Source organism: Onychomys torridus, chromosome 4 (assembly GCF_903995425.1).
Source record: "Onychomys torridus chromosome 4, mOncTor1.1, whole genome shotgun sequence".
Taxonomy (NCBI): domain Eukaryota; kingdom Metazoa; phylum Chordata; class Mammalia; order Rodentia; family Cricetidae; genus Onychomys; species Onychomys torridus.
The window spans coordinates 80,701,758-80,717,282 of record NC_050446.1 but is presented as its reverse complement, the minus strand read 5'-3'; the positions used below and the strand labels follow the sequence as shown (position 1 = coordinate 80,717,282).

Sequence of the window (15,525 nt, the reverse complement as noted above, 5' to 3'; positions counted from 1 at the left end):
TTTACAGTTTGAAGGGAAACTAGCTTATCCCACATAGTAGCTGAGATTCACAGTCAAGTTTCTCTGACATCCTAACAGTCTTTTCTGGGGCAACACCTGTCTTTGGCTATTGTAGCATATCCTACCACTATGATACGTGGAGTTTTTGTTATATCCATCATTTATTAGAACCTCTCACCACCTGCAGCCTCAGTAAGTTTTTAACAAAGTTCTAGTCACTTTTCATTCTCAGTGACCTTTTAAAAGTTCATCCCTTAAACACCTGTGGTGACTACTATATCTCTCTTCATTCTCTTTGCAGGATTATACACAGTGGGAAAAAAAACCACTAATGGTTCCAATGTTCAACCACGAGTCCTTAAAAATTATTTCTATTCAGAAATAGAAATTGAATGTATCCCCTCTCTAGTTTCAAATTCATCCCAGTGAACCTGATACCGATGTTTTCTTTGTTTCTGTCTCTTTTTCTAGTTCAGGATGGCTTAGAATTCATATTGTAGCTCACATTGGCCTTAAAACCCGAAACACGAGGCCTGCCTTCCATCTTTAATGTATTGCTGTGTCCCCTTCTACAGCCTGGACCCCAGGAATCAAGGTGAAATTGTCAGACTTGGTGGCAATCACCTTTGCCTGCTGATCTGAGAAGAGTTCTTACCTCCTACACTATAGAAGCTTCTGGTGGTTTTTACTATAGTATAGTATAGTATAGTCACATATCTCTCAGCATTCGTAGCTTTGAACCTCCCGTAAGAACAGACCAGTGTGTTCTGTTCACAGTACTCAATGTTTTTCTAGCCCAAGTTCCAAAGTCTTCCACATTTCCTCTCAAAAACAGTTCCCAAAGTTTAAAAACCACATGAGCAGGTTAAGTACAACAATGGCCCCATTGTCTGTACTAGTTTCTGTCCTATTTTTGTTTCCATTAAAAACAAGAACTATTTTTAATTATATGTATGTGTTGGGGGGTGCATGTAAGTGCAGGTGTCCGTGGAGACGAGAGATATTGGATGTTTCTCTAAAGCTGGAGTTCAACATTTGAGGACAGGTATGAGCTGCCAGATATGGGGTCAGGGAATTGAACATGGGTCTTCTGTAAGAGTGTTGCGTGCTCTTAACTGCTGAGCCATCTATCCAGACCCTCATTATGTCTTAATATGTTAGGATATCCTGACAAACAAACCGAAAAACCAGCTTAAAGAGTTTATCTTAGCTCACAGTTCAAAGTTATAATGAATCATAGCAAGAAAGTCACAGCAGCAGAGGCTTAAGGAAGCTTGTCATCTCACATCTATATCAAGAACAGTAAAAAATTGATTATGCTCAACTTGGTTTTTTCACTCCGATACAGTCCAAGACCCCAAACTAGGGAATGGTGCTGCCTACAGTGAGCACCTGGTCTTCCTACATTAGTTAACGTAATCACAAAAATCCCCCCCATAGACATACCCACAGGCCAACCCAATTTAGACAGACCTTCAGTTGAGACGCTCTTCAAGTTGACAAGCAAAACCAACTATCATAGCTGCCATAGACAAATAGGAATATTTAGATATCTAACAAAGTAGACAAGCAGAGATTCATAAATGACTTTGAGAAAAATCTAATTGGAATGATGGGACAGATCACTGGAAATTTCATATTTGCGGGGTTGGTAATCCTGTTTATCCTACCCACCAGGCTTTATTCTACCTCATGGACATAAAGTACAGATATAGTTCTATTTCTGTATTATAGCCCACCAGCTATTTATGACAGATATCTTGTGCCTTAGAACCTATTTCCTTCAAGCTAAAATTCCACTTTTCATCTCACACACTTCTGGCTCCCTTCTTCACTTCAGTGACTTGCTTCTGAAGAGGCTTCAGTTTGTGTAAGTCTCCATACTAACATTGTCAGTGTCCTTGTGTCCTGTACAATTGAACCTAAGTATTAAATGATTTGTTCAGGCTAAATTGCATTTGGTTTTTTGTTTGTTTGTTTGTTTTTGTTGTTTTGGTGGTTTCATTCCCTTTACTTGCCCAGTGTTCTGGAAGTTCACTAAGTAGATTAATCAAATGCTATTGAACAACCTCAAAATTTATTTCACAAAATTGATCATTTTCAGCATGAAGAATTTAGTGTTTTTTCTAATCCCTAAGTAGATGATCTTCTGAATATATAGTCTTTCCTGGCTGATAGGACTGAAGAAAATATAAGGGATATATAGAATACATGGTTTTGGTTTTGTTTTTGTTTTTTTGTGCGTGTGTATGTTTAAGACTTTTTAGGTAAATTACAGTATGTGTGGCCGATTCACAAGACAAAACATATTTCCTTCTTCAAGATAGATTTTTTTCATTGTTGTTTCTGCCTTCATTAATTATGCAGATATTTAGTGCATATGTACCACATGCTTGGCACTGGGGTTCTGTGAGGTGCCCTCACTGTCAGACACCTGTTAGCTCTATGGAGAAGTTACAGTTATGTGTCTTAGAAGCTGATACAGACTGGGAGTGTTCAAGAACACCTTTAAGAAAGCTTCTTAGGGATTGTTTTGGGAAAATTCATGGAACCTGGGCAGCAGTCTTGCATGAAGCAGCAGGATGGTACACCAGTGACTATCTCATGCACCTGAGCAGCAGCAGCAGCAGACAGTGAAGCCGAGGAAGAGGGCAAACAAGACCTAAAGAGCTTTGAAGCTTTGCTTTTCTGTGCCTTTTAACCTGTGACTGCCAGCTTTGTGATACTTTTATTTTTCTGATTAGTTTGTTTCTTTACCAAAAAGTTGTTAAGTAACAGTCATGCACCTTTTAAAAGCAAAAGGTGACATCTTTTTACTGTACCAATCAACATGCACACTTTTATTTCTATGTATATTAAGCTCTGCTCTTTGGCAGAACCATGCAAAGCCTGTAGACCAGGTTAAAGGTTTAGTTCTTTTTCCAAGAACAAAAAGAGAAGCTACCTGCTGTGGAGCCCCCATGGGACTGGACTAGGCCCTCTGGATACAGAAGACAGTTGTTTGGCTTGAACCATTTGGGGAGCACCCAGGCAGGGGGATCAGGATCTGTCCCTGGTCTACGGGCAGGCTTCTGGAATCCTGTGCCTGTGGTGTGACGCCTTGCACAGCCTTGGTGCAGTGGGAAGGGGCTTGGACCTGCCTAGGCTCAGTGTGCCGGGCTCTGCTGACTCCCCATGGGAGATCTCGATTTGGGGGATGTGGGGATGTGGTAGCTTGGGAAAGAGGGCTGGAGGGGTAGGAGGAGGGAGGAGGGGGGTCTGTGGATAGCATTAGAGTGAGTAGAAATTTTCTTAATAAAGAAGAGAGAGAGAGAGAGGGAGGGAGGGAGGGAGAGAGAGAGAGAGAGAGAGAGAGAGAGAGAGAGAGAGAGAGAGAGAGAAGCCACCTGAAAGACTTAAGTAAAGTAAAAAGATAGTCAGGTTTGTACCATAGTAGTCCTAGTTACCTACTCTCTCTTCTTCCACAGAACAGCATCAGTCAAATATAGTCCACATTTTTTTTGGTTTTTTGTTTTGTTTTGGTTTGGTTTTCGAGTCAGGGTTTCTCTGTGTAAGTTTGCGCCTTTCCTGGGACTCATTTGGTAGCCCAGGCTGGCCTCGAACTCACAGAGATCCACCTGGCTCTGTCTCCCAAGTGCTGGGCTTAAAGGTGTGTGCCACCACCGCCCGGTGAATTTTTAATGAAAAAGTCCAGAAATAACCAAGTCATGTATTTTAAATTACATGCTGTTTTGAGTAACAGGTTGAATTCTCCTCCTGTCCCCACCACAATGTGCCTGGGACGTGACTCCGTCCTTTATCCAGCATAGCCGAACTGTACATGCTACCCACCCATTAGTCACTTAATTATCATCTCAGTTATTACAGTGACTGACAGTCATAGTATCACAGTACTTATATTCAGGTAACCTTAATTTTACTTAATAATGGCCCCCAAAGAACAAGAGTATTGAAGCCTGCAATTTGAATATGCTGAAGAGAAGTTGTAAAGTACTTCCTTTAAGAGAAGAGGTGAAGCAACAAGATATTTTAGGACAGACAGATCCCTACCCCATGACTTTTTATAGTATAGGTTATAATTGTTCTGTTCTATTATTATTGTTAAGCTCTCAGTGTGCCTGAAGTTTTATGATAGGGATATATATATGTGTGTGTGTGTGTGTGTGTGTGTGTGTGTGTGTGTGTGTGTGCATATATGCATGTGTGCATACCTACATCTCCTGCAGGCTAGGTTAGTATATGGTCTCAGGCATCCAGTATGGTGATGGTCTTTGAACTGATATGTAGTTGGACTTTAGGCCACCAGCTCACAAATATGGACATAGAGACACTATGAAAGCTTAACCTTTAGCTTAGCTTTGTTCCCAACTAGCTCTTAGAACTCAAATTAACCTGTTTCTATTAATATATGTTCTGTTCTGTGGCTCTTACCTTTCTCTCATTCTGTACATCCAACTTGTTCCATATCTCGCTGGTGTCTCCCGCTCATGCCTAGATTCATCCCAGTTCCTCTATTTGCCTGGAAGTCCCACCTACTCTCTCATCCCTAGCTATTGATCATTCAGCTGTTTATTAAAGCAATCAGAAGGTACCTTGGCAAAGACATGTCTTCATAGTGCAAACAAATATTCCACAACACTGATGTTGGGGAGCTACTGTATTAAAGAAGTCTTGAGTGGATGAAATATTATGAAGCAGTTGTGGTTATCCAGGCAAGAGTTGTTGCAGCATGTCGGGGCGGGGGGGGGGGGCACTAGCATGGAGAAAGGTAATTAAATTCCAGAAATATTTTGAAATTAAATTTAGCAGAATTTTCAGGGTGAGGAGTCTGGTGTATTGGAAAGAAAGAGAGAGAAAAGATGTCAAAGATAAGTCCTGACTTTCTGAACACCAAGAGGGCCACATTTGGTGGAGGAACAGAATGGGTTGAATTCAGTCTCAGACATGTTTGGAGCACCCTTCTCCTATAATTTAATAGCAACAAAAGCCTGAGAGCAGTGGGAAAAGTCCATGACAGCAAGATAGATTAGTAAGTGTGACACATAGATTCTCTGGGATGTTATATAAACTTAAACTACAAAATATTAAAGAACGTGAAGTAGAGTGAAAAAAGATGGCATATGAATTTCAGTAATTGTAACCATGTAAGAAAACATACACAGAAAAGGTACTGAAAGAAAATACATGAACATTTTAACAATGATTTAATCGTGAGGATAGTGAGTAGTGAATGGAGTTTTTGAAGGTTAAAATTTCCATATTAAAATAGTAATGTTACATGAATCTTAAAAGGTCTTATTAATACAAACTTGGAGCCAGATAGTGGGGTGAAAGCTAAAAGATCAGAGAAACAGAACAGGCCAGCCACTAGCTTACCTCTATGAAATCCTCAGCCTCCAGGGAGAGTTCACACCTTATATACCTTTCTGTGTTCTGCCATATTGCTTCCTGAGATCTCAAGTGCTGTGATTAAAGGTTTGAGCCACCACTGCCTGTATCTGTTCCCAGTGTGGCCTTGAACTCACAGTGATCCGGATCTCTGTCTCCCTAATGATAGGATTAAAGGTGTTTGCCACCACTGCCTGACCTCTATGTCTAATTCTAGTGGCTGGCTCAGTGCTCTGATCCCCAGACAAGCTTTATTTGGATACCCAATATATCACCACATAACCCAGTTACATCAGCTATACCTTGGTCAAGGATTTGTTCTAAGCTACTGTGCTGAGAATGTTTATGAATAATTGAACATGTGATGTTTTTGTTATACCTTAAGAAATTTTTTAGTAAATCAACTTCAATTATAATTATATACAATATGCACATATTTCAAGACAATCATTTTAATGATTTCTTCCAAATGTATACACTCACATAACTACCACAATCAAAATATGTCTATCACTCTAAAAAGTCTTCTGCTGTTCAAACAGTTCCCTGGCCCCAAGTACCTAAGGTCTTCCTTCTGTCTCCTAGCTCAGTCTCATTAGCTCTAGGATAGCGTATAAAAGTAATCATAGTCTGTGTCTTCTTTTTGAACCTCGCTTTTCTCACAGCATATATTATAATTTATCTGTGCTGTTGCTTGTGTATCGCTTTGTTGTTGTTGTTTCATGGCATTCCATTTATGAATGTGTTATCTGCCATTTAGTTAGCTAGTTAACAAAACACTTGCATCGTTTCCAAATTTTAGCCAAAATAGCTACTATAAACATTCTTTATTGATTTATTTCTGAACATGCATTTTCATCTCATAAAATTGCTGGACCCTTTAATAAGTACTTTCTAGCTTTATCAGATACTCCCAAAGTATTTTCCAAAGTATATATACTGTCTCCCAATGACACTGGAAATTTAGGAATTTTTATTTGTTCCACATCCTTGCAAACATTTCTATTTAAATTAGAGCCATTCCCATGGGATGTAATGACCCCTCAAAATGTTTCAGTCAGCATCTTTTGATGCTTAATGTTGTGATTAAACATCTTTTAATGTTTATTGGCCATCCATATGTGGATAGTTTGTGTTCTTGCTGAATTACAAGGAATTTTAGAACACTTGAGTCTATTGAGTACCAATCCTTTGTCAGACATATTTATTGCAGATACTTTCTCTGTCTGCAGTTTGTTTTAGTTTATAATCCAGTTTTAGTTGTTGTTCAGGTTTTTTTGTTTGTTTGTTTGTGCTGAGGATCTCTCCCTAAGTAGCTCAAACTTTCCTCCATCTTGGAATCCTGCTGCAGGCTCCTGAGTACTAAAATTGCAGATTAACCACCGTGCCTGGAGCCTTTTAATATTATATTTTATGTATTTCCATTGTGTTTATGAGGGTATGTATGTGGCAAGCCCTTATGGAGAAGTCAGAGGACAGTCTCCAGGAGTTAGTTCTCTTCTTCTATGTGAGGTCCAGGTCCTGGGGCTTGGTAGCGACTTCCTTTACCTGCTGAGCCAGTTTTCCAGCCCTGTATCAGTGTTTTCTGTTAAGTTTGTACTTGCATGTCCTAAGAAACTTTTGCTTGCACCATCATTACATTCTTGTTTCTCTGGTAGCTGTACTGTTTCAAGCTTTCAGTTTTAGTTGATTAACCACTTACAGTCATTCCTGAGTAGGAGTATAAGGAGTTAGATACTAGTTCTGGTGGTCCTTAATTGACTTTAGTATGAATTAAGACTAAAGTGCTTTTTTGTTTTTGTTTTAACATTTATTTATACTTCTGGGGTGGGGGCCAGTACATATGACAGCTCCTGTGTGGAGGTCAGAGGACAACTTAACAGATGTCATTTCTCATCTTCTACCATGGAGTTCCCAGGCACTCAGACCTTCCAGCATTTATCTGCTGAGCCATGTCAGCAGCTCAAGATTGAGGTTTTATAGCCTTGTAACTTCCATGTGAATATTAAGTTACTCTAGGACCATTTTTTTTAAAAAGTTAATTCTACACCTTTGTTGAGAAACAATTATTCCTTAGATTCATTGCTGAATCAGATCTTCTCTTGAATGTACATTTCTAATGTTTTGCCAGTGACACATTGACTTGATTAGTGATGGTGTACTAAGTCTTGAAGTCACTTGTTTGGTTATTCACTGACCTTTGCATTTTTGTGCAAATTTTAGAATTAGGAACCTACTGAGAGTTACCACGGGGATTCCATTAATTATATAAGTAGGTCAATTTAGAGATTTTACTCCTCCACCCATAAACAGGATTTATCTCTCTTCTGCCGACTCTCAGGATGTTTCCTGTTTTTTTAATGTTGAGATAGTTCATAACCACATTTTGGTAAAGATTTTTAAAGGTTTTATGTTTAGATGATTAATATTAACCCTGTTTTGTTTGTTTATCTGTTTGCTTTCTGTTTAGTTGGGGTTTTGTTTGTTTTGGGGTTTGGGGGGCATTGCTTAGGCTTGGGGATTATTTTTTGTTTGGCTTGGTTTTGGTGTTTCATCCAAGCTGATGCAGAAGTCACTGTATAAGCCCAACCTCCCCTCATGGTTGTGGCAATCCTCCTGTATCAGTATCCTGAGTACTAGCATTACAGGATGAAGCACCAGGCCTAGTTTGTAAATGGAATTTTAAGACCATCATTTTCTAAGATTTGTTGCAAGTATATAGGAGGATAGGTAACTTGTAAATATTGACTTCCCACTTGACAGCCTTGGCTTGCTAGTTTTGCTTGTTATTTGTCAGATTCCTTGATATTTCCTATATGAGTCTTCTCATATATATAAAACTTTCAGTTTTCACATCTTATTGTATGACACTGTACAACATGGATTAGGACTTGTGAGAGTACACATACTTTGATTATTCCAGTCTCAGAAGAAATGCATTCATTTGCCATTAAGTATGATATTATCTATTGGTTTTTGTAGATCTCATTTATCGTGTTAGACATTTCATTTTATTCCCATTGCCTGCAACTTTGTCTAATCTAATAATTGTATAATCTTATCTTTTAAATCTATTATTGTGGTACATAGATTGTTCTAATCAGGTAAAACTCACTTAATCTTACTATATTGTATTTGTTTTTGTTATGGGTTTCCTTTTATAGTCTTTATATGTAATGTGTTCATGAGATGTGCTAGTCTGTGTCTTTCTTTCCATGAAATCTTGATCTGATTTTGGTGATGGATTTACACTTGTATCAAGATGGATTTGGAAGTGTTTCTCTCCACCCTGTCATGTGTTTCTGGAACCACATATTTGGATTGATATTTAAATGTACATAATGATATGTATCTTTTTAGTCTTTCTCTCATTTGGATATCCAAATAATAATGGTCCAGTGAGGTTTTTCTTTTCAATTTTTCATGAGCTTGTTAAATGTTAGAAACTGTTTTTACAATAATTGAATTTACTAGTAAAATTTCCTATGCCCAAAGTGAATATAGGTAGTTTTAAATATGAATTTAATATAGTTTCCTATTTTACCATATTTGATAACTTGACAACTTAAAATGATTTTGTCCAATGTTTGGAATTGTAAAACTTTTACTATAAAATTATTCAAAATATTTTTTCTAATATTTTCAATATGAATAATTTCTTTAGTGGAATCCCCCTATGTCATTTCCAATTTAGACAATTTGTGGCTCATTACTTTTTGTTCTTTTTTAGCCTAGTCAAAAGATTACTAAGTCCTTGACCTTATCATAAAATCAAATTTTGATGTACTGATTTTTTCCCTCCAATATTAGTAAACAGTTCTCCTCTGTTTCTATCCTTGAAGCTTGGCCCATAAGCCTGGCCTTCTTGTGTTTTTAATGATGCTTTACCTAATCCCCATACTCTTCATAAGTTGTTTGATAATATATCAAATATAATTATTTAGGTTAAAATCTTTCCCAATCTCCCTTTTCATACATTTTTGATCCACAATGAACTAATTAGAAAGTTGTGCTTTGATTTCCCTGTTTCCAATCTTTGTGGATCATATTGTCATTGAATTCTAGTTTATTTCACTGTAGCCTGAGGATATCAGGGAAGATATGCTGAAGTCTTTCAAGGCTTGGTTTCTATGTTAGCATGTTGTGTGGATATTGTGTTCCCAAAAATATTGTGCACCCTAATAAACTTAAATGAGGTCAAAGAACAGAACAGCCACTAGATCTAGAGGCCAGAAAATGGTGGCACACACGCCTTTAATCCTAGCATTCCAGAGGCAGAGATCCACCTGGATCTCTGTGAGATCAAAGCCACACTGGAAACAGCTAGGGTGGTAACAAGAGCCTTTATTCCCAGGAAGTGATGGCAGGAAGCAGAAAGGTATTTAAGGCGTGAGGACCAGGAACTAGAGCTGGTTAAGCTTCTTAGACTTTTGAGCAACAGTTCAGCTGAGATTCATTCTGGTTGAGGACTGAGAGGCTTCCAGTCTGAGGAAACAGGATCAGCTGAGGAACTGGCAAAGTGAGGTGGCTGTGGCTGGTTCTGCTTCTCTGGTCTTCCAGCGGTCACCCCAATAGCAGGCCCTGGGTTAGTTCTTATGCACAAGACCTGTTAAGGTCGTGTTGCAATGTTGTCTCATCTGTCTGAACTCCGCATCTCACCACCTCAATCAGAGAGGGGGTAATACTGCCAAACCTAGTGGAAGTCAAGGGCGTTCTTAGGCCAGAAGACCCCAGCCCTTGAAATCCTGCACGTTCCATGTGCAGTATCTTTCTTAATGAGATTCTGCTGTAGTTGCATCACTTTGCAATGACTTCGGGTGTCTGTTTTGTTAGTGGCACATTGTCCAAGGTTCACAGTTAGAGCTGCAGGGTGTTTTGCATACTGCCTTCTTGGTAACACTGATATAAATTCAAACTTTAGGAAAACACTACTGTTTCCAGTGATGTACTTTTTAAGGATATTAGCAACAACTTTCCATTGTAGAAACTCAGTTAACATCTGTTGAGTAAATTAATAATGACTACTCTTGATTTACCCAATAAATGAAGTTATTTATATTTCTTGTCCTTCTGTGCTCTAGTAGTTAAAGGAAGAAAAACTGAATTGTAAATGTGGCCAGGTGTCAGGAGAATAAAGATTGGCTGAAGTTACATTCATTTTGTAGGGAAATCACAAAAGTATTACACATTTTGGCTTAAAAAAGATAAATGAAGCTGGGCGGTGGCACATGCCTTTAATCCCAGCACTCAGGAGGCAGAGGCAGGTGGATCTCTGTGAGTTTAGGCCAGCCTGGTCCACAGAGTGAGATCCAGGTCAGGCACCCCCAAAAAAGAATAAATCTGCCAAATCTTCATTTAATTGTTTAAAAGTCAGGAAGAAGGAAGGATAAAGGAATAATAAAAATGAAAGGATCCATTACTGGGGAAGTAGTCAGTACCAATTTATAAACTACAAAGTTAGTCCTTTAAATTATTGTTAAATTCTGAGTTCAGAACCAGAATGTGGGCTTAGTGCTTACTGATTAAAATAAACTTTAATCATCAGGATATATACATTAAGTACTTAATTATTTTGCTATGAAAGAAATAAGTATATCTACAGGATGTGTTGGGTATTGCTGGCTTTTTCAGAATTATGATGACTGGGCCAGCAAGATGTCTCTTAAAACATGATGCCTGAAAACCTGAGTTCAATCCCCTTGCCCCCATGATAAAGAGAACTGTCTCCTTAAACTGTTGCCTGACCTCTACATGCATGCTGTGGCACACATACATAAATGCACCCGAACACAAAATAACTAAATAAAATATAATTTAAAAAATTAGGGAAGTGCAGTGCCTGGGAAATTGAACTATCCAAGGATAGTTGCATCGTGTGATAATCATACATCGGACTGGCAAAATGGCTTAGCAGGTAAAGGCAGTTAATGTGAGATTCTGGCAACCTGAGTTCAGTTACAGAGCCCATGTAAAAGTGGAAGGAAAGAACTGAGCCACAAAAGTATCCTCTGACCTACACATACTTCATGGCATGTTCGCCCCAAATACACATAATGCACACATACACACACAAAGTAATTATATGTGTGTGTGTGTGTGTGTGTGTGTGTGTGTGTGTGTGTGTGCATATGTATTTATCTGACCTTAGGTTCAGGGACATCTAGGCAGGTAAAGGTTCTTGTCATCAATCTTGACAACCTGGCTCCAATCCCTGAGACCACCATGATAGAGGAGAAACAACTCCTACAGGTTGTCCTCTGACCTCCAGCTGTATCCTGTGTCATGTACACCTACACACACATAAAAATATTATAAATTTTTAAATCTGATTGAAACAGAGCAAGAGGAGTTGTATGAGGGAGGGGAAGTGATGTAATTATATTATAATTTAAAACAATTTAAATCTGAGCTCTCAAGCATACATAACCTTCTAAAGTTTTTGGTTTTCAGAGTGGTATAGTGGTTGGAGAATGATCTTTGGAATAAGGAAATCTGTATTATGAAATCTGTGTTTGGATTCTCTTGGTCTCTCTGTTCATTTGGAAAACAATCTATTCCCTCACATCACATACTTTTTTAAAAGAGGAAAAAATGTAAAAAATGTGTATAATTATACAGGATTCTAATGTATTTTTTTAATTTTTTTTTTGCAGAAGAAGATAAATATAATATGTATTCACCTTTGCTCTTCAAGTATTTCCTGGCAGAAGGAATCGTCAATGGACATACTCTGTTGGTTGCATCTGCCAAAGAAAAGCCTGCTGACATTTTACAGGTATAGAATATAGTAATTCATCATACATTTTGAATGCTTCATGTAAAGGAATTATATACAAGCAAGACATGTACTTACAAATTATATTTAAATACATTAATTGGAGCTTTTGTTTTTCTGAGTCAGGGCCTCACTCTAGATTGTGGCTGACTTCAAACTAACAGCAGCCCTGCCTCAGTGTCTGGAATTCCGGGATTACAGTCCTGCATCACCATGCCTGACTCTCTTTCTGATGTTTTGGTTTTAGTCTTACTATGTAACCCAAGTTAGCTTTGAACTTAGAATTTGCTCTCAGGCCTTATGTTGGGGTGGGAGGTAGGTTGTTGTTGTTTTGTCTAAATGAAAACCATCATTTTTTAGCAGAATTTTGTTTTAAATTAGTGTTATTAGAGTATTGGTGAAATTATTAAGGCCACTCCACGTAGTTAAAAGGGAGGTTTATTTTGTGGGGTAACTTACAAGTGAAGGGGTAGGTTGCAGGGTCTGGAAAAGGTATGGCGCAGTCCGGCGGTGCTCGGTCTACCTCCAGCATCCAGGGTCCCAGAACCAAGAGCGTGCTCTCCTCTCGATCCTCTTCTCAGCCCCGCCTTGTGGGCGTGACCATTACCGAAGCCTCAATGGGGGTTGGAACTTCCAGGCCAATGCTGGGATGGCTATCCACTACATTAGAGAGTTTTCTTTTAATCAGAAGTAAAAGAAAATTAATAAGCTATTTAAAATGGAATACCAATTATTGGGCCAGACATTAATCATGTTTAATAGCAAAACAACAACAAAAGCATAGTTTATATTGCTCACTGAAAACAGAAGGAAAATACTCTCTTCTTTTACTTCTAATTGACTTTGTAAGGTAGACAAAAGTTATCTTTTTTTCATCCTAACTGCTACTATGCTTAGGCAGATTTTCCAGAGCCAACCCTTACTGTCCTGCTCCTGCAATATGAGCTAACTTGTAAGAATTCTGCAAAACAATGTCACCATATTGATTTTCCCTTCTTAAACAAAAGTATAACAAACAAGTACAATGTGGTAAAGCAAATAAATAAAAATGATATTTTTGTATTCTGTTATTTTTACTACTTTATATTGTTCATTTGTTTGGGTTTTTTTTGTTTGTTTTGTTTTGTTTTTGTTTTCCAAGACAGGGTTTCTCTGTGTAGCTCTGCGCCTTTTCTGGAACTCACCCTGTAGCCCAGGCTGGCCTCGAACTCACAGAGATCTGCCTGCCTCTGCCTCCTGGTGTGTGCCACTATTGCCCGGCTTGTTCAATTGTTTGGTTTTTAGTTTGAGACCGGGTCTTTCTATTATGTAGTTTTGGCTGTTCTGGAACTCGCTATGTAGACCACGTTGGCCTCAAACCTGAGATCAAACTCAAGGAGATCCACCTGCCTCTGTTTTATGAGTGCTGGAATTAAAGATGTGCACCACCATGCATGACTGTGCTTTAATTATTTTATTTAATATATGCAAAATTACACTGGTTCCAAGTCATTTGGCATTTTTTATTGCAAAGATTGAGCCAAAGCTTTATTCTAAACCTACATCAAGAACTCTAAATGTTCATAGCAGCATTGTTACATGTAGTTGGTAATGTTCATTGTATTCACTATGATAAGAGAACTCTGAAAAAGTTAGCTAATGAAAATATCTTCAAAGTGTCTGCAGTTGTATCAATAAAAGAAAAATAGAAATCAGAGGGTACAGAAATTACAAATACTCATCATTTGATATTCTTTTCCAGTGATAATACCAGAAGTAACTCTTTTCTAAGTAATAAGCAATAATGATAAAATATATGATCTATGTGTTATTTTTTTCTTAAGGCAAGAATGTTTTTGACCTTATAGAGAATAATTCTGACTTGTATAATATTTAATTCTTTTTTTTCTGGAGCAGGACCCCAATTTAAGCCATCACTTGAATAGAATTCATGATCTGAATGAATTTTTCTTTTAGCACATAGCACAGGGAAATTTCAGGTGAAAGTCCTTTGTATTAATCAGGTTTCCATTCCTATAACACATTACTTGGGATGATCTACCTTAAAAGCATAAAAGTTGCTGGAGAGACGGCTCGGTGGTTGTGAACACTTGCCACTCCTAGAGATAGCACAGGTTTGGTTGCTAGCCCCCACATCAGAGGGCTCACAGCTCCTATAGCTCCAGTTCCAGGATGCCCGATGCACTCGTCTAGCTTCCTTGGGCACCTGCATATACATGGTATATCTACATTCATGCAGGAAGGTGCGCAAACATGTACAAAAGTGAAGTACGTTTTTGAAGTGGAAGGGTTAATTTTGTCTCGTGGTTTCAGAGTTTTCAGTCCATGATCCCTTGGCCTCGTTGCTTTGGGCTTGTGACAGAGCATCATGGGAGATATATGGTGTCTGCTCACCTCATGGTCTCTGGGAAGCAAAGAGTGGAAGAGAGCAGAGGCCAGAGTCCCAGTATCTCTTTTAAGCCATTCCACTGCTCACCTGAGCAACCAACTTCCTTCCAAAAGGCTCCCTTCTAAAGGTTCCATAATGCCTAATAGTACAATAATAGGATGGTAACCAAGTCTTCAAACACAGGTCTTTGGGGGAAACTCCAGACCTAAACTGTAACATTATTTATAAGGAATTGGTAGCATAAAATATTAATTTTCAGCATTAGTCAGTAACAGCAACAAACTTCTACACTCAAGCATAAAAGATACTGTAATACTAAATTTAAAACTAACAATTGTTTCATAGAGGTCAGGCTTTATAATTTCCTTGTATACTTGTTTATTCAGTATATACCCCATGAAGGCAGAGCTTTCCTGTTTTATTCACAGCTATAATTTTACTGCATATTAAAATGGGATAAATAAATGCATTTTGATGTTTGTAAAAAAATAAAATTATATCTTTTTGATGATCAATTTCAGACCTGACTGGGCCGTGCAATACCCAGATACTTGATCAGAGATTATTCAGGTTATACAAGGGAGAATATTTTTGGGTGAAATCAACACTGAAATTTTTTTTTTTGTTTGGTTTGGTTTGGGTTTTTTGTTTGTTTGTTTTTTCGAGGCAGGGTATGTATCCCTGGCTGTACTGAAACTCTGTAGATAGATCCACATGCCTCTGCCTCCCAAGTGATAGGATTCAAAGCATGTGCCACCACTGCTCTGCAACATTGAATTCTTTTATGCTGAGTAAAGATGATTTTTTTTTTTTTGTCTAGTATAATTGGGCTTTACGCAATCTCTTGAATGCCTGAACAGAATAAAAGGATTGATTATCTCGAGCATAAGAATTTTCTGTTATGACTGGATTTGAACTTGTCTGTTTCCTGCCTTCTGACTTAATTGAAGCATCAGCTTGTCCCAGGACTCCA

General features: G+C 38.2%; 1 protein-coding gene across 2 annotated transcripts in view; it reads left to right on the top strand.

Annotated features, from left to right (window-relative positions):
- The window catches only part of Elp4 (elongator acetyltransferase complex subunit 4), a 212,845-nt gene that overhangs the window by 13,724 nt on the left and 183,596 nt on the right, over positions 1 to 15,525 (top strand). For both annotated transcript variants that reach the window (XM_036186477.1, XM_036186478.1), the window contains exon 3: positions 12,042 to 12,163. In XM_036186477.1, the coding sequence (XP_036042370.1) occupies positions 12,042 to 12,163 (122 nt within the window). The remainder of the gene's footprint in view (positions 1 to 12,041; positions 12,164 to 15,525) is intronic.